Raw genomic sequence first — 24,409 nt, 5'->3', positions numbered from 1 at the left:
GTATGGAGTGTAATTTTCTGATTTGTTTGACAATAGATCATTCTCATTAGCTGAGCAGTAAAAATTGACCAGTCTGAAGCTGCTCAGTGGTCATTTCCCCATTATTTGACTGAAGCTGTTAATGTTGGAAGGGCAGTTTGTTTCTTCTGGCCCTCTGCTCAGAAGAATTTCCACTTTGCTGCTTTGCAGAATGTGTTGTGACCATGAAAGCCTGTCAGCAGTTAGAGTCTGGTGATGTCTCCTCTCCTTACATGTGAGCAGTGTTTACCAGCTTCAGTACATTCTAGAAATTGAGCTATTACTGTGTAGTATGTATGTTGATATTGAAGGAATAAGAGGAATCTTAACAAAAAATCAAGATTGGTGAAGTCCCTCCCTTCAGCCTGCTCTTGCTTTCGGGTACTTGGAAGTCCTGTGTAGTTACAGATGGGCCTCTTCTATTCTGCAGGTGCAAACAACAAGAGAAACCATAAGAATCAGAGAGTGAAGAAGCCAGATTACAAGGTCGCCTACGTACAGCTGGTGAGTTAACGTGGATGCTTGCAGGGAAAGAAGGAGCTGTTAATCAGCCAAGCTGGAAGTAATGCTTAGTGAATTGTCCAGTTGGCTGGCTATTTCTTCCAATCCTCTAATGTAGATGTTTTTTTTTAATGTGTTCCAGAATGTATAAAGACATTTGATGACTTAGTTGAAAAACAAATTCAAACAAAACATTAGTTCTCAAGTCCCATTTTTGTCTGAGGTTTCTGTGTAAGTTATGGTCTGATGTCATACAGTGCTGCTTTGCCAGTGAGTTTCATACTGACCCCGTACTCTGGAAAGTTCATGACTTGTGTGGTTGATTGCTAAAATGTCCAGTAAGTAAAAGAATATATTGTAAGGATGGGGAACTTTTTATTAAAGCTCTTTGAATCTCAGAGAAGACTAAAGCGTGTCTCCTGAGGAGCTTTTAGTCATGTCTAGTAAGTGTGCTTTGTGGCTGAAGTGGGTTCTAAAACGTATGTTGGTTGCCCAGTGGAAAAGGAGCTTCATGTTCTTACGGGTTTCTTTCATAACAGGAGCACATTATAGTTCAGACTTCTCTTGGGCTTACCTGGCTACAGGGGAAAAAAGAAATGCCACCCGTGAAAGAAAAACCTTTCACATACCAAAATTACATTAAAGGAATGCTATTTCTGGTTGTAAAACCATAAGTTCAAAGTTGTTGTTGGCAACACGACCTCAATATTACTCTGTCCTGGGACACTGAGTTAGTGTGGGGGAGCGTTGCGTGGTCTTACAGTTTAAAGACTGTGTAAGAATTCACACAGACTTGCAATGAAATGAAAGATGCACAGACAATGGGAAATAACAGTATTTATTTTTTAATTGTTCAGACTTGACATGGTCTTAGAAGTTTTCCTTTAAGCCCCTTTTAGGAAGGGGTGTGAAAGGAAAATTGAGAATTCTGTTTTTTGTAGGCAGCCCTTATCTATAAAAGGACAGCATGAAATGCAAAGTCAGTAGAAAGTAACAGTTTTATGTCTATATGAGGACTAACCTTCATTTACTGTGTTGGAGTTGAAGGCAACCACCTCCGGATGAAGGCTTGTGTTTTGATGACAAAGAAAACATGCCTTTTTCAAGAAGGAGTCTCTGATTTGTTGGACAAATTCCCCCTCTTGGAGGGAAGGCTATTGTCTGTGCAAGGCTTTTGTCTGCAAGAGATTAGGTATGACTAATGTATTAAGAACAGGGCTGAGGAATTGAATGTCAGGAGTGATTTTGTCTTACGAGTTACATTCTCTGGATGATGATCCTTAGTAGGTAATTGGAGGCACTTTCTATTGTCACAGCTTCTTGGTGGTGATGGCTGTGCTTTTGGAGTCTTGTTTCCCAAAATTGAAGCAGATGTGCATCTCTAGTGAAACTTGGTCAGTTCTCCAGCTTTACTTGACTGTATTTAAATACAGTCTTGTTTCTGTATCTGCTCAATTGAGGATGGGGTTAGTCTGCAACCCACAGACAAATTCAAGGGGAAAGAATGGAAAGCAAAATGTTGTATTTCTGTGGAAAGCCACTCATTTAAGACAGTTCCCATGTGCATTCATTTCAGGTTACATTTCTGAGATCAGAATAGTTGTCATCACCACATACGTAACTGCGGTGTGATGGGGAGCTGCATGGTGTAGTACTGGAAGCAGTTGAATACCAACAGTGCTGGGAATTGTTCTCTAGCCCCTATTTTGTCTGCTGGGCAAATTGCCCTGTGCAGACCTCTGTGGTACTGTGGCTGAGAAGTGTTCCTGGTTCTTGAAAGAGCAAGTAGCCCTTGGTATCCAACAGTATCATTCTAAGTTTCTATACCACGCTGAGTTTTCACCTGTGCCATGAATGGAGTTAGGGGTTCACCTTTAAGCTTTTGTTGTGCAGCATCCTAGGTGAGAAACTGACCCTTTAAGTAGATGTGTGCATGCTCTCCCTTCACCTCATTCCTGAGCCCTTTTCTGTTTCTTCTTCTGTTGTAGCTGTCAGTGAATTCTAATCTTTAGGTTTGTCCTTTTATTCCTCTTTTCTTTTTTCTTTTTTTTTTTCCATTTGTTCTTTGCTTTTCGTCACTATTTCTGGTGTCTCAGACAGTGAGCTCCCAGTTCTGCATTCACACCAGCTTTCAATGCTGGGTGAGGCCAGAAAGCCAGCGTTGTTTCTGAAATGGAAGGTTTTGCCTTGGTTCTCATTCACGGTTTGATTCAGGCCAAAACAGGCCCTATGCAGTCCATTGTTAGTATCTGCCTAATTTAGAAAAGTGTGGTAACCACTGTAAAATCCTTTTTTAATGAGAATTATTTTGCATCTGCAGTGAGTCAGAGTAGCAGGGCTTTCCCACCATTTTTCCCAGCTGTGTTTTCTCTCATTAATCCAGTTTCAAGTTAGAACTGCTTATGACTGGAAAAATAACTGTTTTTGGAGGGACTTGGGCTGGTCTTCGTGTTGCCCACTAGGTGGAAGTGTTGCACTTCCCAGTGAGACTCCCTAGCAGCTCTTGTGTGGGTTTACCTGAATGAAATGGAGCGTGTTTCTCATGACTGCTTTTGCTTGCTTGCTTCATAAAACATCATCTTATGTGTTCCAGCACAATGTGCATATCCATTAACTTACTGCAAGTGTCTCAAAGGTGGAAAGTCATAGCTGATACACCCTTAAGTGTCACAGTAGTGCCCCAGCTGTTCCGCATGTAAGGATTGTTGTCCTTTCTTTTCCAAATACTATTTCTTGGAGATTCAGAGCTGTTTACTTTATTCTCAGGCTGTAACTGGACAAATACGTATCAGTCCAAGCATAATATTTTCACACTAAAAAAATACCTCAAATCATAGAAGGCTGTGGATCAACAATATCTTGCCATTCCAGACTCTGCCTGCCTTTTTTTTCCCTTCTGGAATGTGGTGAGAAAGGTTGAAGTTGGAGATTTTTGCTTTTGCTATCAAATCCTACTTTTTAATGCTAATTTATTTTTTTTAACAAAAATGAAATCTATCTGTCTTTGCCAAGTAACTAAAGCAACAACCTTTTATCCGATGAAATTATGACTATCCTAACGTTACTTAAAAGAACCAAAAGAAAAAAAAAGAAAGAAGCCACTGGTAAACTTTACAGTTACATCAACATCATGGAAATTAAAAAAAAACAACAACATCCCTTCCTCCTCCTTCACTGTTCTCACTGTTTAGCTCAGCAGGTGTTAGCACCCGTGGGAGCCCAACTGTAGACAAGCCTCTGGAATCCAGACCTATTTTTAATTAAACCTGTTTTGAGAAATCTAATGGAGATGGCTGTAAAAAGGAGTCTGACCTTGTCAACATTAGGACTAACACCTATTTAGCTACATGAATGATGGCACCGGTGGGAACATTTTTGCAAATGCTTTCTCCTTAGACCCTGCCTACAGTGTCCTGTACATTCTTAGTAATTAACCCATTTGCACATCAGATGTGACATGTAATGAATTCAGAGTAAACTTGGATGCACTGTTAGCAGTACTATTCCTGTGTGAGCTTTGAAGCTGTTTCTGCGTGCTGTTTTTTCCATACGTTTTAATATCAGATGTTACCATGTGCAATAGTAGGAAAATTGTTGAAATGCACTGGATTATTAAACTTAACTGCATTTGCTGCTACTGCTGGACTGAGTCCTGTGCTGTTGGGAGTCCAACATTTTTTTAGTTAATGATACTATAAACATTACTTTTCTACTAATTCTGAAGGACAGTAGTAAGTGCTTGAGAAGACCTCACAGTTGTTTACATGAGCAGTGTTTGCTGCGTCATTCCTACACAATAATATCTTTGTTGACCTCCTTTTCCTAAACTTTTGAAGGGACTCAAAGGTCAGAAAAGTACAAGTGAGTTTGTGCTGGATAATCCTTCCAGCAATTTTCTGACATGAGGCTCAGCAGTGGAAAGGCTAACACTTGACTTCATAGGCCTAATTACGGTCACTTAACCTCCCATTAAAATGAATGGAGGCAATTTGTACCACTTGATGTCGTAACTCCTTCTGCAAACTCAGGGAGCAAGGTGTGTTTAAATCACCCTTTGTAACCACTAAGACTTGAAACGTAAGTTAAAAATCTATTTTCAGTGTTTAGGTCACTTGTTATCTTGAAAGATGTTAGTATGTAATGAATGAATAATGACTCTGTATATAAATCAGTTTTACATTGGGGTACAGCTGAAATGAAGATTAGATTTGTGCAGGAGAAAAGTTGAATGGTTCCCAATTCTGTAATCTAAACAGAGGACCACACATCTCACTTGTGTACAACCTTAGAATTCCTAGGAAGAAGGGAGGTCTCTGGGAGGACCCTAAATTGAGAATACCAACATGTGAAAACATCACATTGACTTTATTTTTTTAGGTACTGTTGTAATGCTTCTATGACTTCATCGCTTTATTTATTTATTCTTTAACATTCTTAGGCCTCGTATGAGGGGATGTGGAGGGAGAGCTCATCCTGACAGACTCCAAAGATATCACCTCACATTGCTACAGTGTCAGTAAAACAACTTTTTCACCATCCAATTCCAAGACAAACTAAATTATCTGAGCAAAATTGCCTGGTGTTTTTTTTTGTTGTTGTTTTTTGTTTTGGTCAGTGTCTGTCTTTTTTACAGTGCTTTCTTTTAGCAAAACTGCCAGATAGAGGAGGGTGTTCTCACTTTCTCCCACTTTCCCTGTGCTTCCGACTGAGGTAACCGTGCTGGCAGGAGTTCCACAGGAAGACCAGATCTTAGCTTTTTTAGAGTCCATGCCTGTTTATGAATTTCAGTAAATCAGCGAAAGGGAAGACCTCACTTAAACGGCTTAGAAAAGGTAAAATGCTGAATGAATGTAAGGTTTGGGAATAAGAACACAAAATTTTGCATCCTGGTTGGATATGCCAGTAGTTCTCCTTCTGACAGTTCGGAAACCTTGTAAAATCCTTGCTCTGATGAACTAAGTAGAAATTCTGTTGTTTGCTTTATTTTGGTTAGGCAGATGACTGCTGTATAGAAGGGAAAACTTTTTCAAAGGAAAATGTATATCTGAAGCAGGATTGCATAAAGGAGTGAGGATCCCTCTGTTTCTTTGGTAGGCATTGTTTTGAGAAGGTGGCATATGAGCTGAAACATTGGTGGCCTCTGGCACCACGTTGAAGATGCACCAAATATAAATATGCCTGGATAGACTCTCAACACATTCTGTAAGCTGATCCCTCTTGGTATTTTTGAGATTTTGAAATACCCAAGATACAGGCTTCTTTTGAAAACTAGCTACTGAGCATGCACTACAGCCATTTTTCATACAGCTTTCATCACTGCAGAGTCTTACAGCGCAGTATTACTGCATAGTATTGTTACTTAAGATTTATCAACCTTCAGTTCTCAGGGTGTAATGTCTTGGCTGTTTCGAATCGTGTCTGGCTGCCAGCCAAAATCAGAATTTCTTCACAAAACAAGAGCTGGAAAGAGCCAACTTGTCTGTGCTGATTTTGATTTATTAAAAGGCTCCGATACAGATTGACGTTTTTCAGCTCAATATTTGACTTTCACCAGCCTTGAAATGGGAACTGTGAGCGCTTTGATTAACAGCTGAAAGGTTTGCCTGGTTTCACTACACCTTCTTTGCCGATCTTTTTACATTTTTTATTCCTTCTTTTAAAAATAATAACTGTTCTGCAATGCTTAGTGAATTACCAGGAACGTTGTTAGTATGCTTTAAGGACGACTTTCCTTCATTTGCCAATAAGAGAAGTGCTTTGGTGTTGGAAGCATACCAGAATGGAAGTGCTGCATAACAAGAACCCCTTACTACCGTGTTACCGGTATGAACAGTTCTCACATTTTCAGTGTAGGTGGTATGCCTGCCATGTTATTCTGAATTGTTTCCCAATGTGTTTTACTAAAATGGCTTCCTCTCCAGGATGGATGAGTCCTTAGAATCAGAGCCTTATCTGTTCTATAGGTACGGCGGGGCTGAGCAACCTGCTTGCAGTACAGCTTAAAACACAGTAATTTTTTGTAATGTAAACAAATTCTTTTCCAAATGGTTCGGTTTGCTAACATCTTGGGCAGCCCTTGGCCTCAAGGGTGTTTGCTGCTGATCCCACTGCAGGAAGAATTTCAGTAGGGTACAGCTTTGGGATTGTTCAAGGACATTGATAACACCTCTTTGTGTACCTCATATGGAACTATGCTTCACTTGTCTTGGACAGCTATTAAAAGCATACCTGTTGGTAATTGAAAGGTACAAAAGAGTTGAAACTCCCGAGTGTACGTTGTGGAAAGGAAAACCATGATTTGTTCCAGTTGATCTTATCCAGGCTAGAATCTAGGAAGGAGCAATGTACACAGCAGCTCCCTTGTTGTTTTTGTAGTATGGTCAGGCTCTTAGGAAACCCCCAAGAAGTATGCACTAGAAAAACAACTGAAGCATTGCTGGGTATGAGTTGATATTTCCTAGATTCTAGTCTGGATAAGTTCAACTGGGATAAGTCATGGTTTTTCTTTCCAAAACGTATGCTTGAGGTTTAAATTCTTTCACACCTGTAAATGACCCTGTTGAGTGTATATGGCTAAATGGAACATAACACACATTCAACAGGGTCAGGGACACAGTGGCAGGTTTTTGTTTTTTTTTTAATTTAATTATGTCATATTTCTGATCCCAGAATGTAGTATAGATAGCTGTGTTGTGGAAGGCTCATTTCATCTCCTTTGTGGAGCTGTTTCTTAATTGTGCTTCTGATTCGGTTTTGCTTATTGCACAAACGTAAAGAGTAGATGATCTGAAAAAACTGTTTTCATCCAAGGCAATTAAATGCTATTGTTGAGATTTCTGTGTAGTGTTCTGCCAATGAAGTTAATGTATGATAAGATTTGTAGGTGTTTTGGAGAATAATTTTAGAGTTATGAATTATGAGCTATCGCTTATGAGCTTCATTATGCAAAGTCCCATATGGAATGCAAGGGAATGGAAGGGCTGATATTGAGTTTAATGAAGTTGTGCTTAGTGCAAACACCACTAGAAAGCAAACAGATAATGTTAATGGGATAGAACATTTCCACAGAATAATGGTTTCCTGCTGTTAGATAAAAACCAGAGACCAAGCAAATGTTTATTTTCCAAGTGGGAGACATAGATCTGATGGTGATGTTACACTAAAATGACTTGTCTTTTAGGCAGAATGACTGATGCAGATGTAGTCACTTTAATCTCATCAGTGATGGATTAGACAGATTGTTCCCACTGTAATTATTTTACACTGTAGACTTTATTCCAATTGATAAGAGACCTCTGCTATCTGTTATTCTGTGTTCCCACATTGCACCCTATAATAACAGCTGCTAGATCTGTTCTTCCTGATCCCAGACGAGATTTAAACAGCTATAACCTCTACTTGTATCCTAAGTATTAACATAATGAATGCTTGCTCTGCCATGTATTTCCCTGATGGTATGACTTTAACAAAATTGCTTATTTTGCTACTCTTGCTTTTATATGACTCCTACAACATATCTGAGCTGGCTCAATATCTTTGAAGAGGTGTCTCTCTCCTGACCATTCGTTCCGTAAAGAAAGTTGCCAGTATCTTAATTTCTGCACAAAGGAGAAGAGGCAGAAAGCTGGTTTTTGATGGGGAGGGATAGGTGTGTATCTCAGGGAGAGCACTGGGAAGAGGCCTTTTGCACCAGCAGAAATTTCAGGATGGTCTTTGATTGTAATTTTAAGTATATGCGTCGTACCTGTTGCAAAGGCTGGAATGCCTTTTTGACTATTTGTTTTCTCTTTTAGGGTCAAGGGAAAACCTTTCAGTTTCCCAACCTATTTCCAGAGAAAGAAGACTCGGAAGCTGAGGCTTTTGATGACTTCAGGAAAACGTTCATGGAGAAAGAGCAGCAGAGCCAGAAGGGTGACCCCAGACGAGGTGGAGTCCCCGATTGGTTTGGACTTTGATGCAAGAAGCCAGCTGCCTTTCTTTAGGCCCAGAGGGATTTTAATCAGTAGAACTTCCACTCTTCTCATAATGACTGCGGGTTTATCCTTGAGCAGTGCTTGCTAGGGTGGTTGTTTTTTTTTCCTGGCTGTTTATGCTCAACTGCAACAAAATGGCCTTAAAGAAATAAAAAGGTAAAATAAATCTGACTGCATCAGATCTTTCCTCTGAACTTGGGGACTATTTCTGCAATGTGAAATTGCTTCTGACTGTGAGAGTGTCAGTGTACTTACTTTCTTCTTCCTTCCACAGGTCATTTGAGTAGAAGTAGGAGGCATTTTGTTTCCCAGGATAAACGTGTTTTGCACTGAATAGAATGTATAAAAGTCGTGACAGGACAGCTGAGGTTGGACAAAAATTTGTAGATAACTAGGCTGCAGGCTCAGGACATGAGTTTCCCTTATTGTCAGTTACTGTGTTTCGCTGTCCCGTGGACTGCCTTCCTTCCAAAGCTGCCCCATTTCCTGGAGATGTGTGCATAGTTTGATTTCACTCCTCCCTGAATGGCTATGTGGTATTTTGGACGTAGGTTCTTTTAGATAGACTTGTGGCTGTGTGTGTGTGCGATCCTCAGAAGCCTTAAGAAGTGGACAGAGGTGGTGCACAGTGCTTGCTAGCTGTTGTGCAATGCAGGTAATTGCCTTCTGTGACCAGTCTGCCCCCAGGAACATTTAAGGGCTCAGTTGTGCTAGTGTTCCTTCCCCTGCCCACAGCTACCTTGCAGTGTTGGCAGGAGTCCTGTGTAGACACAGTTGTATTGGCATAAAAACGATTCTGCAAGTGTAGACTGTTTTGTGCTCTGGACTAGTAAAAAGACTCTTTTTACTTAACTGGTGCACCTCCCTTTAGTTCCAAGTTGCTGGTGCCAGGGCAGTGGTAGAACTTTTTTAGTCCTTCAAGGCTGCCACGTTTAGGTTTTTCATTTCTTGGCTCTGCAGCTGTTTCTCCTTGCTTTGATGAGGATATTTTCTCTTTCCCTTTGTCAAGTAATATGCTCTGCTAGTGTGTCAGGAATGGCAGGCGAAAAAAGTGTTCTAGGGAGGACTTTATCATAGATAGAAGGAAGGATGTGTTTCTGCAGGCCGTTAGGTATAATGCTAGCGTGTGCAGGGTTAAATGTATGGTTCATGTTTCCTCAGCTTCTGAATTCTGCCACTTGGAGCGATTGGGAGGGTAGTGAATGAGCTCTTGCCTTGAACACATCTACTCAGGTGCTCTCCATTATTGTTCCGTGTCTGAACTTTTTGTTTGGACAGCTAGCAAGATGTTTATAAGGAAACAGCTGTTCCCCAGAGAGGCGATCCAAGTAAGATTTTATGCACCCCCTTCTGTTAGTTGCCTCTTTCCCCCGGCTACATCCTCTCTGCACAACAGTCTGTCTCCTGCAGTTTGTTGCTTACAGCTTTGGTGTTTCTCCCACCCCCATCTTTATCTAGCATCCGAGGGGGATTGTGCGTGACGATCTGTGTAAGTAAGCTGATGCTTAAACAGAGAGATGCTCTCTGAGAAGAGGGAGATAAAGGAGGATTTGCTACTCCTAGCCTGCCAGGAGAGTTACAATAGTAGATGTGGAAAAGTACTGAGTTCACTGAAAAAAGTTTTTGTGTTTGGCATATCTGCAAAGCCAACACTTCCAGAGTTTTGTAGTGACGTAGAACTTCAGGTTAAATCGGGTGCTGGCCTGCAGTTTTAAAGTGTGAGGACTGAATTTGTTTAGATAAAAGAGTCTCTCTTCTGCTGTATATAGTTTTCCTAGCATTCCCCCCCAGCCCCTCTTACTTTTTTTTTTTTTAATTAATGGGCTTGTTTTCAAACTTCCACCTCAGTTTGAAGTTGATCCATTCTGGGTCTGAATCTTTGCTCCTACTCTATAGTGTCACAGAGTTTGCTGTTTTTTTCATCATTTTCCTTTGTGTTAGCTTCCAATTTAGGTAACTCCATTTTTACCAAAGTGACAGTGAAATGACAAGAATTCATCTAGTGCTGCCATATAACTTCCTAGCTGATTGGTCAGCCTTGAGCGAGCGAACAGACAGGTATGTGGTAGTTCTGGATAAGTGAGGGTGTATTCCATATGTTAGGTTTAACAGCAAATTGAGATATTAACCACCAGGCTCTCTGCCTTCTGTGTTGTGGTCCTCAGGAGAGTGACCAGCTTCTGTACTGTCGTTGAGAACTTAGGCTGAGAGGAGTTTATTTGCAGTACCAAATATGCACTAGGCTGAGTGAGCATCAAATGTTACAGGGCTGGTCTACCATGCTTTGCTACTCTGATTTCTCCATGGGTGATTAATTTTTAGCTCATGTTCAAAACAGGTTTCTGACTGGAGTGGCACAAAAGGGAAGAAATAGAGAGATGAGTGTACCCATATCTATATGAAGTTGCTACAACCAAATTATGGCAGATACTCAAGCAAGTTAAGAGAGAGAACTTACGTTACCAGCTTCCTCTAAAACAGTGTACCTGTGAAATTAAGGTAAGATTAAAAAAGAATAAAATTCAAAGTCCCATTTGCTTTAATGCTCAGATTTCCCAAGGAAGTGTGACTATAAAGGTGCCAAGTCTTTCCTAGTCCCTTGTTGACTAGTGTTTCAGAGGAGGTGCTAGATCTTTATATACGTGGTGTTTCACAAATCCTGTCCCCCACACTGTACAGGTAGGTTAGGAGATAATGGAGATAACACTCGTATATGAAGTCGGGGTTTGTGTCATGAACAGAGAAACATAGCAGATGAGTGGTGAAGCAAAGACAGTGAGGTCTCAGAATTATGTAGCTGTGTTGATAAAATCGTGCTCATTCCAGCACATCTTGATGTTCTGGATGATGCAAGGGATCAGCAAATCCTGTGAGGTCACATGTAGCCCTGCTTTCAGCGGTGTCAAGCTGTCCTTGGCAATGTCAGTAGCCATACCTGTGGCCAAGAGTTCTGATGTACGCATGAATAACTTCTCCAAGGACCAAAGTAAAGACTTGGTTGAGGCTTTAGTGCAGGAGAAACCACATCCCCCACTTGGCGTGCACAGCTCTGCAGCTGCTGGCTTCTCTGACGTGCAGGGGAGATGTTTCCCCTTTGTACGTGTACAACCCCCCAAAGAGAGCAACATGCTGGAACAGTCAGCTGATGCGCAATTGCCTGCGTAGGCCACTCTAGGTGGAGAAAGGCACCCAGCTATGATGAGAGTTGTTGCAACCATACCATTAACGCTTCAGAGGGAACACACAATTGCTTTTTGTTTACTTGTATTATTTTTTTACATCAAACCAAAATGAGTTGCAGAGGCAGTGACTTTGTAAAGTGACTTCTTTGACATTATAGCTTTGAAATGAGATTTGCACTGTGGCTCCTGCTCCGTTGGGTGCTAGAGATAGGTTCCTCGTGGATCATGTGAAAAAGAGTGGTTGTGTGCAGGTGGCAGGTGACAGAACTCCTGTCTGTTCTAACCGTTTATCACCTGAGCCTCGCTACATGACCTCAGAGAATGGAAATGTTTCTCTTCAAGAGTTTGAACTAGGAAGGCATGTGCAGCTCAGCTGGTAAGTGGTTAGTCTCAGAGTTCCATTTTCTGCATTTAAGCCACGCTGTGTCAAAGATGAAGTGTATCCAGCAGATCAGTGGCTAGTTTTATGATCTTTGTGCATCATCCCCTCTCTGTTAGGCTACTTAATGGTTAAGAGAAAAGGCTAAGTAAAATAAACAATAGAAATGAAGCAAATACAACTTCAAGGTGTATCTAGCAAATATTCCATAGCACATAGCTCTGTACAGTGGAAAGCCAAATAGCAGGGAGGGTAAATGGCTCACTTTTGTGGACGGATAAGACTGGGAATGGGTAATCTGGATCTTCAGATGTCTGCTTCAGTACTGGGACTCCATAATTACACATCTGCCAAAAGAAGAGTATTCAACAGTCTGATCCATTGTTGTCCCACTGTTGCTAAATATATGAATGGATGAAACAGTGGGGAAATTGTGCTTGCTTGATCCAAAGTTGTCTTGCTGTGGGAAAGTGTTCATAACTGGAAAACACCTGATCTGTTCAGGTTATCTCAGCTGTATGAAAAATCTGGAAAATTATAGAATTTTCACATTGTAAGACAGACTGCTGCTTTTTCAGCAGTTGCCCGTTCATTGGCTTGAAGGGAGAGGTAAGGGTTGGGTAGGGGATGTCTGCTTACTGTGTGAATCAGGCAGGGTGCACAAAACAAGCACTATGTTTGCTAGAAGGGCTGAAAGCCGTCAAACTCTTGTATTGACAATTCTGCTTTCTCCTGAAACAGAGTTCAAGGTCTGCTCAGAGTCCAGTTCACAACAGTTCTTTGAGAATGGCTTTCCAGCCATGAGCCTTGGCTTATATGCCAGTGCTCCTTGGTACCACGGCTAAAAAGCAGCACTGTGATAATCCTTTTTGACCTCCTGAATAACACAGACCATAAAATTTCATGCAGTAGTTTCTGTGTATGGGCTAGAAACTTGCAGTTTCCATACCTGGCATGGATTTCAAGGCTTGAACTTGACAAGCATCGCAGGCTGAATTATATTTCTTTAAATAAGTTGGGTTCAACCACCATATTGTCATCTGACCTGTGAATTTCTTAAAGTGGTTGTAATAGGGAAAAATGACCATTACTGTTTAAGATTCATGCGTTTGTGGAGAAGAGAGGTAATTCTTATAAATATTATTTTCTTTAAATGGGAAAGGCTTTAGAATAGCTGAGATGATATCCTAGGATGAGGCGTTTCTTCTAGAGTGACTTATGGCTGTTTAGACAGAATTTAGCTCTTTGTATATAGTACGGCTTATCAAAGTGTGTGCTGCTGTTGTGGGCACACCCAGCTTGTAGAACTCAGGAGATATCTTGTTTATTCTGTGGCCTAGAGTCTGCTGCAAAACCAATCGTTTTAGTTTCAAAAAGTAACTAATTATCAGTCTCTTAACCTTTTCTGCCTTCAGCTGTTAGCAAGTGCAATGAGTGGAAAGTGATTACAGCTTTGGAGGATTTGTGCAGCACTGGATTAAGCATTGCATTTTCTTCTGTGGTGGTCAGTACTTCAGAAAGCATCTTGAGGCCACACGTAGTATTCTAGGTACGTAGGTCTTGGGATCTGGTCCTTACATAATGCCATCAGTGCTTCATTTTTCCAAAGTTTTTTGGGATTAAGAGTCAGACCAGTGTCAGTGATTCAAAGCTTGGAAAAGATCCTTTTCTAAAAAAGGCTGGGGAAGCTCCCTCTGTTGAATCAGTGTGGTTTAGAAGCATTTTTACTGTTGTCCATTTGAACGTACCTTGAAAAAATAATTCCTGAGAGGCAGAGCATACTTTAGCGTAGCAGGCAAAGGTGCAGCAAAGCAAAGGAAACGAGTATTCTGGAAATGAAATGACTGTGGAGTGGGCAAGTGAGAACCTTATTAAGGGAGGGCCAGGGAGTTGTTCTGGATCACATGGTGCATTTCCAATGAGCCTGAAATGAGTGCTGAAAATGCAGAACCGGTGAAGGGCCTCCTAGGTCAAACAGTCCCTCTCCTCCAACAGAGACTGCTGCAGACCGAGCTGTGCCAATGCTTGCACACATGGCAAACCCAGTGTGTGGTGTGTCACAACAGCTGTCAAAGACTGGTCATCATACCCAGAGTCTCTAAACATCCTGTTTATCCCTGCAAGGAGGAACACTTGATTGAAAGATAAATACCAAAAAAAAAAAAACAACAACCACCCAACAACCAAAACTGGTGCTAGAAACAACATTTGCCCTTGGGCTAACAAACCTGAAAACAAAAGAAAATAAACATAGGATGGAGGCAAACAGATTTCCACACAAGGCCAGATTCTAAAAGGGATTTAGGAGCTTAGCTTGTTTTGGCATGCTTGAAAAAGAAACAGTCGTCTGGGTGCCAGGATTCTTTGGGCTCTGTATGTGTGCGCGTGCATCGGGGGGAGGGCCTGGGGAAAGGCGAGGTGGCTGCGGTGTTGTGTGGGGGACTGGAGGACATTGGAACTGCCAGAAAGCTTTGTGCAGGGTCACCCTGGTGGCATAGCTTGTACATTTAATTTTTTTCTTATTTTCTATTTTTTTGGGAAAATGTAGCATACTGAAAAGATCTCCACGTTGGCAGTGAGATTTTTTTTTTCTTTCTTTCTTTCTTCTCCCTCTGTTTGTTTGTTGTTCATTTGTTGCTGCACGGGAGGTCTGTTTACTTTGCTCAAGAGAATGAGGGACCCGAGAGACGTTGCTCTGCATGCAAAGCTTTTATGGAAGGGGCTAGGGGAGGAGAAGGGGAGGAACTTTCCAGGCCTTATGAAACACAACTGAGGGAGTCTGTGGGTTGTTTCATTTGCTTCTTTGCCTGGTCCATGTTGGGCTGGTATTGCTGTTGGTTCTGTCACGGCTTCAAAGGTGGGTCTCACTGTTAAGGACCCATGGGCAAATCTCTACAGAGTTGTGTGAAGGGGTCTGAGAAGCCCTTTGACCAGATGTTAAGGCTCTGAGTATTTACTGCCTGTTCTGCAGTGTGTAACATCCATCCCATCTGCCTGTGGGGTCTTTACTAGCAGGTTGCTTTCAAACTCGGTCTCACCACCTTCCTGTTAACCCTTCTGAGTGAATTTGGCCCTGAACACTAAGATGAATTCAGCTGTGCCATTAAGAACCTCCCACAGATAATCCAGCTCAGCCCTTTGGTCTAGCATTGTAGTGCTTTGAAGGGGACTTTTCTGGAGCTGTGCATTGCATGATTCAGTCAACTTCTGAATGCCCAGTTTTTGCAGCTGGGCTTAATAGATTGTGTCCCAGCTGGAGGAAAGGAAATGCAGGTCTGCATTGCTCTGCTTGCTTCCTGTCAGCTGACATCTCAGTGGTTGAGGCAGTTTTGTTTAGCCACCCTTCCTTTTGACCTACAATAGGAATAACTCAAAAAGGACAATAAGGAGAAAACTAAGGGTGCTGTGCAAAGGAGGTGAATGTCTTCAGGTTGACAAATGGAAATGTCCCCTGGGATGCTTCTTTTGCATGTATTTGCATCTCAGTTCTGAGCACCGAGAGCTCATGAAGTGAACAGCTTACTGCAGTATGCAAGAATTCCTGATGAAAATGATGGATAATTCAAATGGAACAGACTTGAGAGTAATACCATGTTCTGCCATTTGTAGTTTTCTTACCCTTTTTTGGCTTATAAAATACCAGAAACAGATGGGTCTGCCTGTAACTTCAGTCTTGTTTTTGAAGCACCTTTTTCTAGCACTGGTCTGTTCTTCTCTACATCCTTGGTGCACAGCAGAAAGGATAAAATGCTGACTGGCAGAAGGATTTTGTCTGCTTTTGAGTTGACAGTCCGTAATTCTTTTGTCTGGTTCCTGTTTTAACCAATAAGAAAATTGCCTGATGTCCTGGAACATATTTCTGTGTTGTAAAGGACACACCATGTTGTGTGCATCCAAATGGAAAGGGTTTTGAAGAACCAGCTGTGACTGTGGTTGAGGAAATAAAATATGACCTATTGTGAAAGGTGATTGAAAAGCCCATAAGTTATCATTCTAGTGGAGGGGAGAATGTGAGGGAATGTGATTAGAGATTGACTATCAAGAAATACCTTACTTTACCATGCTTGTGAGTGGGGACTGTCAAAGAAACAAAAGAGAGGGCAAGAGTGACACTGTTACAGAATTATTTTCACTCGAGGTTGAGTTTAGTGTTGTGCAATTCTTTGCCACAAAATGTCAAGGCCAAGAACTGCTGCATGCAGACACACTCTGGCTGTTTCTGTGGATGACCAAGATATCAAAGAGCTAATAGTAATATTAAAAGAACAAGAATTATGGGAAGTCATCAGTGTCACATCAGGGCATAAGCCGACTCCAGCAGATGGAAGTGGGGGTAGGAAAAGACTTGTTTCCTTGGGAAACAAAATAGCCAGTGAGCTGTCTCTTGCAGGGTTTCTTTTTCTGACCTCTGGATCAGCCTCTGTCATGTTTCAGAATCCCAGCCAAGACAGAGCTTGGGAAAGATGGCAAGTTTGGCAGCTGGCTTACCTAGAGTATGTCTAGCTGTGTGTTAGACCATGTGAGAAGGTGTAACACCTTCTGTATTCTTCAGCTGCCAGTTGTGCACACCCTTCCCTGGAAGGAAAGGTTATTTTTGTGGCTTGTGAATCAGGAGAGTCAGCTTCCCTTGTAGACTACTCAGCTGAGCTTGGATCAGTTCCTTAATCTCTTCTTCTACCTTGGCTTTGTGTTGTAGAAATTATTCAAGGACAGTCACTTCCCCAACACCCTTGCTGTCTGGCTACTGTTTAGGGGTCCATAGTGAAAAGTGTCCCCTCCATTCCCTCTATGGTTGGCGATGTTGCACTACACAAAATATCAATATACTGAGGTCGAAGTCTGGCTTTCTAGTTTCCTTTTATTTATTTATTTTTTTATCTCTTTGAACTGTCAGGAAGAAGTAGTGTGGGAGCTTTGAACACCTTAGCTGCAGAGACATTCTGTTCAGTAACAGCTCCTCAATAAAAGAGCTGTTTATTTTTATTGCATTTTCTTTTCACTGTTTTTAATAACTATAAACAACCTCAGTGCAGAATGTATCTTGAAACTCACGACCAGCTGGGTGAGGGGCCTTTGTATTGATTTCAGGCCTGGGGAGAGAAGAACATAACAGGTCCCTGACTGCTCCAGCCACTTCCTGCCTGCCAAGGAATGCTGGAAGCAGAGGTCCTTATTGCACAAGTAATTAAAGGTTCATTAGCCCTACCTCTCTGATTGCTTAAGGCCATTGTAGTAAGGGACAAATACTCCTGCTTGCTCACTGTTATTTGTTTTCTGCTTGCTCTGTTTTTCTTGGCCTGTAAAGAGGAATTATGAAGACTCTTGAGTAGGATCTGGGAGTGCTGCGGTCTAATGCATTTGGCTGTGGCTCTGGGCATGTTGTGGAACACTCTAGTACTGAGAAGTGTAATGTCTTTAAGCGCTCTCCCTCTCTTCCTACTTCTTCCCCAAACCCACACACCAAAGATAAGTGCTTTGAAGGTATTCAAAAAGCAGGTACAAGTTGCTCAAGTCATGGCCCAGAGTGGATGAAGAAGCCAGATGTGGGAATCTCTATAGAGCAGTACATCTGAATGGCTGAAGTATCTTCTGCCTTCATATAAGCAGATACAGGGATCTTACTGTAGCTGAGTTGGACTCCAGAAATGTAAAGGGAGGATTTCCTTTGGATTTTATTTAAGGGTCTCCATTTTTTCTGTGGATTGAATTCTGAGGTCAGGATTTTTCTGTATTTTCTCTGCATTATAGGTGAGAAATTACTTTGTCTATTAAATAGACATTGAGACATACATATGAACAGGAATCTCTTAAAAACAAAAATCACTCTACCAAAGACTGTGAGTCTTTGACAGAATCACAAGAGCAGGGCAGACTGAGCCACCCTTTAACCATCTGTCCCTTAAGATCTGGTGTCTTATTTCTCTTGGGAGCACAGCCCACAGACATGAGAAGTCATGTTGCTATCCTCCAGTTTTTCCGTCTATGGATGAATGATCACCAGCACCATCAACAAAGCAAGCGCCCATTGCACAGGCTGTCCTTGTGCCTCGAGAGCAGTGGAAGAAACAGCTGAGGAATGAGAAGAAAAAGAGAGTTGGCTTTCAGCCCTGTTGATCCAGGAACACTGTGAGTGAGTCTGGGAATATGGCTGGCACAGGGTGAGAATTTCACTCACTCCTGGGGAGTGTACAAGGGGGTTGAGCTTGGACTGTGCTTGCTGCCTGCGCCCCAAAAGTCTCCTTGTTGCTCAAGATTGCCCCGGGGAGCCTGGCTGTAGGGGTTTGGCTGTTGCTCAGGAACAGCTTGAAGGGCACATGTTGGGTGGGCAGATGGAGCGGGTGATGGAGATGATCTGATGAAGAAGGGGAAGTGCACAGTGAGAAGCGGAATGACAAAAGGGCAGCCGTGTGGGCGACCCAGTGGGAGTGGAGGAGGGCAATAACTCATCTCAAGAGGAGTGAGAAGCCAGCAGCAAAATTGCCTGGAATAATCAGCTGAGGCAGAAGAGGGCTGATGGAATGATGAGGTCTGGCAGACCTGAGGTTATTCTCCATGTGTGCCTGTGAGGGAATCAAACGGCTTCCTGGTCAGTCTGCAAGGGCTGCTGGTCACAGCCCTGCGTGGTCCAAAGCATTGTTAACCACGCGACAGAGCAGAGGGGCGTCTTCGGAGTTCCCAGAGGCACGGCATCTCGACACACGAATGCAGCCCCCGATGCAGCAGCCTTACAACAGACACTGCGTAATGGCCTGTTTTGCATTTGTATTTCATTTGCCTCCCATATGGGATCAGTTTTTCTCTTCTCTTTATTTTTTTTTAATAGTGTTTTTCCTAGTCATAATAATCAGTGTTTCCCCGCCCTCCCTTCATTTTGCACAGCTGGCTTTGATTGGTTTCAGTCCTACAGATGCTCCTGCGGACTGAGAAGAAGGGGCAAAGGTTCCCTTCCTTTTCAACACGAGGCAGGCGGCCTTGCCGGAGGGATGAGGAGGCCCCCACACTCCCAGACCCATCGGCTCTTCACCCCAGCTGGCCTCTTGTGCATCTGCTGAGGTTTGCCAAATTGCGAGGTAATTTCTCTGCCGAAGGCCTGGAGAAGATCACAAGTCACTGATGATGTGCATGCCCATTCTACTGTGCTGTTTAAAAACAACTGTTCTGGTAAGCGAGAGGGGCAGGATCCCCAGACGCCTCGTACTTGCAGGATGTGGGTACAAAGGGCCAGAGTGCATCTGTGATCTGGCCTGGCAAAGAGACCTCGGGGCTCACTGGGTCTGACTCACGTTTCTGTGAGTGTGCAGTCAGGCTTGCGGCAGCTGCAGCCTCTTGTGTCTGACTGTGCAAGGTATGTGATACTCGGTGCAGAACACATTTAACCTGTGCAACCCCATGCAGCATACCATCAGGAGGAATTTTTCTTCCTGCGAACATGTGAGTAAGAGGCAGTCTGCGTGCATGAATTGGCATGGAAAACAAATTGGAGGATGGATGGGCAGACTTTCCTGATTTTTAGGGTGTGAGTCAAGCAGAAATTGTGTGGCAGAGAGAAGAAACTTCCCTCAGAGGCAACCTAATCCACAACTGCCCAGTATGGGGTTTCAAGCAACTTCCTTTGAAGCAGCTTGTGCTGGTCACTGTCGGAGACGGACAGCTAAGTCAGTGGTTGCTCAGCCAATGTGTTATGGCTATTCCTGCATTCCAGGCACCATCCAAGAGAATGAGACATAGCATTGCACAAGACCGAAAGAAAGTAAATGTTTACAGGCACAACGTACATTTCAGCTTGTTACATGTTCCTGAGCAGTGAAAGAAATGAAACAATAATTAAAACAGGTCCCAAGTCTCAGTGTGTATCTTGGCTTACAGCACAGTCCTCTTGGAGTGCTGCCTCTGCCTCTCTCTGATCCCAGCCTGAGCAGCACCACTGGGCTGTTGCATCCAGGTCAAGGTCTTTCCAGTTACTCCAAGTATGTTGTCTTTCTGAGAACTGCAAAAGCCTTTTGGTGATGAGGGTTTATGGCTTGCAATAGATGTGGGTGCTCTTACCTCTGGCAGAGACAGTCATGCAGGAATCTGCTTGGGTGACAAGATGCTTGCCTCAGATATCTGAAGTGCAAGGGAAATTACAGATGGACTTATTACCATGGGAGCGGGGTGGAGAAAGTAGAAGAGCAGAGTGGGAGAGGTGTGGACCATTTTAAATAGTTCATTTCCTGAATTATCAATTTTTAATGGTCTAGTTCTGCCTTCGGCGAAGCTGTGTGTGTGATGGAGCAGATGTAGCAAAGAGCTGTATCGGCACACCTGACAGCTGTGCTGGGAAGTGAGCCTGAGTAACTGGCTCTGCACTCCTGCTTCAAGCACAGCATTGGTCCCAGTGTGGCTTGGAGGCTGGGATGTCTCCCTGTGGTGAGTTTGTTGGGTGGGGAGAGACGACCTCCAATTAAGTTGTTCTGCCCCCTTTTTTCTGGGGCGGGGGAAGTTCAGATTTGCATGGAGCACTCGCTCATCACTTCGTCCTTTCTGCTTGGCTCAAGGAATTAGGGAGAAAGCAGAAAGGAACAAAAAGAACAAAACACCCCAGAGATGCTCTGTGAGTGATGGTCCTTCTATATCCCTACCTCCTCCCAAGCTGTGAAGCTTGCAGCTTCACCCTGTTCTTCACACTAAGAGAAAAACTAAGGTTAGTTCTTGGCAAGCAGAAAGGGCTTTTTAGTAATAAGCAGCCCACTATGCACATGGCAGAAGGAGGCAGGCCTCCACGCATGCATTACACTGGTCTGGGGTGTAAACTCAGCATCCACTTATGAGCAATGGCCTTAGCTGCTGACTCACCCGTTTCACTTTTCTTAGTTTCCTTGGTTGAGCAGTGAGCTGGCCAGATATTATTCATTCTACTTGAAATAATAGCTGAGGAAATTGTCTATTGGAGGTATAAATGTCTAGACTTTCTGCAAGGAGCAGAATGAAGTTCAAAAAGTATAACAGTAACTCATGCAGCAGAATGTGTCTAAGAGCACACCTACAACACGGGCTGGTGCCCATATATTGGGCAGAGCAAATGTCCATGGCCATTGCTGAGTCTTCACATAGGTCAGATTTGTTTAGCTTCTAAAATAAAGGGTAATTTTAAGTGGTAACAGCTACATGGCCTCTTGTCTTGCGTGACTGAGTTATTTAAAGTTCTTGTTATGGAGAAATGCTGACTTTTCTATAACGCAAGCTGCAACCTGCTTCTATGCAATATTCTTTTATAGCTTTTTGCTAACTTTGGATAAAAAAGGTTTGATTAGAGACTTGCTGGATTTATTCTGAATGCAAGTGATAATGTTCAAGTGAAGTCAAGGGTGGTGTTGGGAAGTTGGCCGGTGTGCTTTTCAGTCACTAAGTCAGGAAAAATTTTTTCATATACAAAATTGATGCTTGTGTGTCTTCTACTCAGAAACAACTAATTGTCAGCTCTTCAAAGTTTTCATACAGTTAAGTCTCCTTAATAAGTTGAATAGCGACTGTTGTTGAGGAAAATACAAAATAACTGAGTGGTATTATAAATTCTTATTGTTGTAGGTTACATAGGGAGAATACAATGGGAGTTAAGGTCCCAAACCTTAGTCGTAGAATCACAGATCACAGAATCATTAAGATTGGAAAAGTCCCTTAAGATCACCAAGTCCAATCCCCACCCCATCCACACCATGCCCACTGACCACGTCCTTCAGTGCCACAGCTCAACAGTTACTGAACACCTCCAAGGATGGTGACTCCACCGCCTCCCTGGGCAGCTGTGTGAGTGCCTCACCACTCCTTTGGAGAAGAAATTTTTTGTAATGTGTAACCTGAACCTCCTCTGGTGCAACTTGAGGCCATTACCTCTCATCTCAGTCTTGTCACTGGTGTTGAATGTTGTTCTGTCCTTCTTCCATCAAAGTTTCCTTGGTACAGGGCAAAACAGACGGGCATGATGACGTTTGAGAGCTATCAAAAATCTTCCTGTAAATATTATCTGCTTTGATCGTACTGGGGCAGTAAAGGCTTGTTTTTGTGAAGAGGAAGAGCCAGTTTTCCAGAACTCTAGTATTTTACAGAATGCTTGACACAAAAGCCGTAATTGTGGGATTTTGGTTCCCTTTTTAAGTCCTTATGCTTTCAAATTCTTGGAGCTAATTTTCATTGACAATAGGAACATTCCTTGAAAAATGCTGATGTAATGAAGTACGTGCTACTTGAGATTAAAAGATTTATTCAGTGAGTCCCTTTTGAAACTTTTGCGAAGTATCTTAACATTTTTATGTTTCTCCAACTGCCAACAAAATCACATTGCACCACACAGTTTGCAACATTAGTCAGATTTTGACACTGGCTCACGCAAGAGGCAGTTTTCATAGTCAGGAATCATAAAATGTTAAAGGAATCACCATTATTTGAAAACTAGACGCAGTTCAGTGAAGCAGATGGACTTGCTAACTGTGACTTAGGAGGTCTGTAGCACAGCTGTGTTGACATGGATTATAGACAATCAAAATTGTATATAAAGGGCATGCCATAGTTTTAGTTTTAAGCATATTGCTAACATTTAATGAAGTATGTAACCTTATATGGTTTACGTATTTTCGTACTTTAGCTGCAAGTTATGCTAAGGCCTTGACTAAACCATCCCAGAAATCTCTGTTGCTATTTGTAATGCAGTCACGCAGACCTAGAGTGCCAATAAGCCTTTGATTGAATCTTGATTAATGTAAATACACTAAGCCTGTAGGTGCCATTCCAGCCTAGGCAGCTTCTTGCAGCTTTTAACCATGTCCACATCAGAGTCAGCCTCTTTGCTTCAGATGATTTCCAAAGACCAGCTGAAGAATGTTTGGACATGTTTGTGAAGGATCAGGGATAGAGACATTTCCTGAAGCCCCTCGCTGCCTTGTTTGCAACACCATCCAATAAAAATTAAGCCCTGAGACAGAAACTTAGGAAAGAAGGAAACAGAATTCTGTATGTTTCACAACTGTACTCTCTGATCCCAGGAGAAAGGTTGGGTAAGAAATGATGTGATCTTTCTTACATATCTGTTCGTTTTCAAAGTTTTTAGTTAGTTTTCTTTTACTAGCCAGGGCTCCTGGCTTAGGTGAACAAGTTGCCAAAGTGTTTCAGTTCATTGCTTTAACTAAGTGGTTCTTGTCTAACCAAGCAGCGTGTAACTGAGTAGGAAATGAGATGTGTTTTGGGAGGAATAAGGCATTGCAAAGCATGGTATATGTTATTGGGATCTAGATGAATGGGAAAGACCAAAGCTAGTGCATGGTGGTGTTTGGTGCCTTTGCACCTGTTTTGGTTGGTGCCCAGCTGTGTCCCAGACTAGGATGTATGCTGAACATTTGTAACTGCTTCTGTGTGTGGGATGGGACAGGGTTTTCCAGCACTGGAACTGGCTTCTCTTGAAGTAAATCTGTGTGACTTAACACTCCTATCTACATCGCTGCCAACACTGGCTAGAAATTCTGCTGTGGGGAAAACTGTAACTGCAATGGCATGTGATGAGAGCAAAATGTGATGATGAGGAAAACACTGCATGGCTTTTGTCCTTCCTGCTATGGTAATACTCTGCAGTGCCTTCTCCTTGACGATGTCATCTTCAGAGTCTGGTTTACTATATGGATCTGTATACAAAATAGGTTACATCCCCTTCCATTGTCTCTCTGTCTAGATTCTATGTTGCAGATAGCCACAGACTAGTACTGCTACTGCTAACAAGAGTCTGCCACTACTGGCTGTGATGGGAAGAGTAGCTAAGAACTTTCTAACCTACACAAGCTTGCGCCCCTTCTGTGATACAGTTCATGCCCTTCATTGGTGAGCATCATTAGAGCATCATATCTCCTTTTGCCTGTGGCAGCAGCATCTGAATATTGTGGTTGGTACCTCCTTGGCTTGGGTGTCTTTGCACAGCAACAACACAGGAGAGGAACTGATATTCTAGAATGTGTTTCAGGCTGGCAGACGTTTGGCTTCTGCTGTCGATCTGCTTTATTGTTCATCCTTCTCCAAGTTCTACAGGCGCAGGAGCTTTCCAAAACCACCTGCCATTCGGCAGATTCCTGATCTTTTCTACCTATTGGATGCTTCTGGTATTGTTTCAGTGGTCTGTGACTTAGTATTTCTGGTGCTTTTCTGCCTCCATGCTTTCCTGTATGACTTGTTTTTTGTTTTCTACTGTGTCTGCAGTGTCTGAGCACTGTTCACCTGCCACAAGACTTGTTCTGGACTTGCTGACTGCTAACTGCTTTGCTCTGACTGCTCCAGATGCCTCTCATAGTCTGGAATGGCAGAAGATCAAGTCCTATAATTGCAAGCTGGGTGGTTTA

General features: G+C 42.6%; 1 protein-coding gene across 1 annotated transcript; it reads left to right on the top strand.

Moving 5' to 3' along the window:
• Window positions 1–411: 411 nt before the first annotated feature.
• Window positions 412–8,673, top strand: LOC104911008 (39S ribosomal protein L23, mitochondrial-like). Its single transcript, XM_010711034.2, has 2 exons — window positions 412–522; window positions 8,313–8,673. Exons 1-2 carry the CDS (start codon window positions 427–429, stop codon window positions 8,472–8,474), a joined length of 258 nt encoding a protein of 85 aa, XP_010709336.1. The 5' UTR covers window positions 412–426; the 3' UTR covers window positions 8,475–8,673.
• The last annotated feature ends 15,736 nt before the right edge of the window (window positions 8,674–24,409 follow it).

This window comes from Meleagris gallopavo, chromosome 5 (genome assembly GCF_000146605.3).
Source record: "Meleagris gallopavo isolate NT-WF06-2002-E0010 breed Aviagen turkey brand Nicholas breeding stock chromosome 5, Turkey_5.1, whole genome shotgun sequence".
NCBI classification, from domain to species: Eukaryota; Metazoa; Chordata; class Aves; order Galliformes; family Phasianidae; genus Meleagris; species Meleagris gallopavo.
Note: the sequence above shows the minus strand (reverse complement) of the source record. Positions and strands in the feature narration are given on the sequence as shown.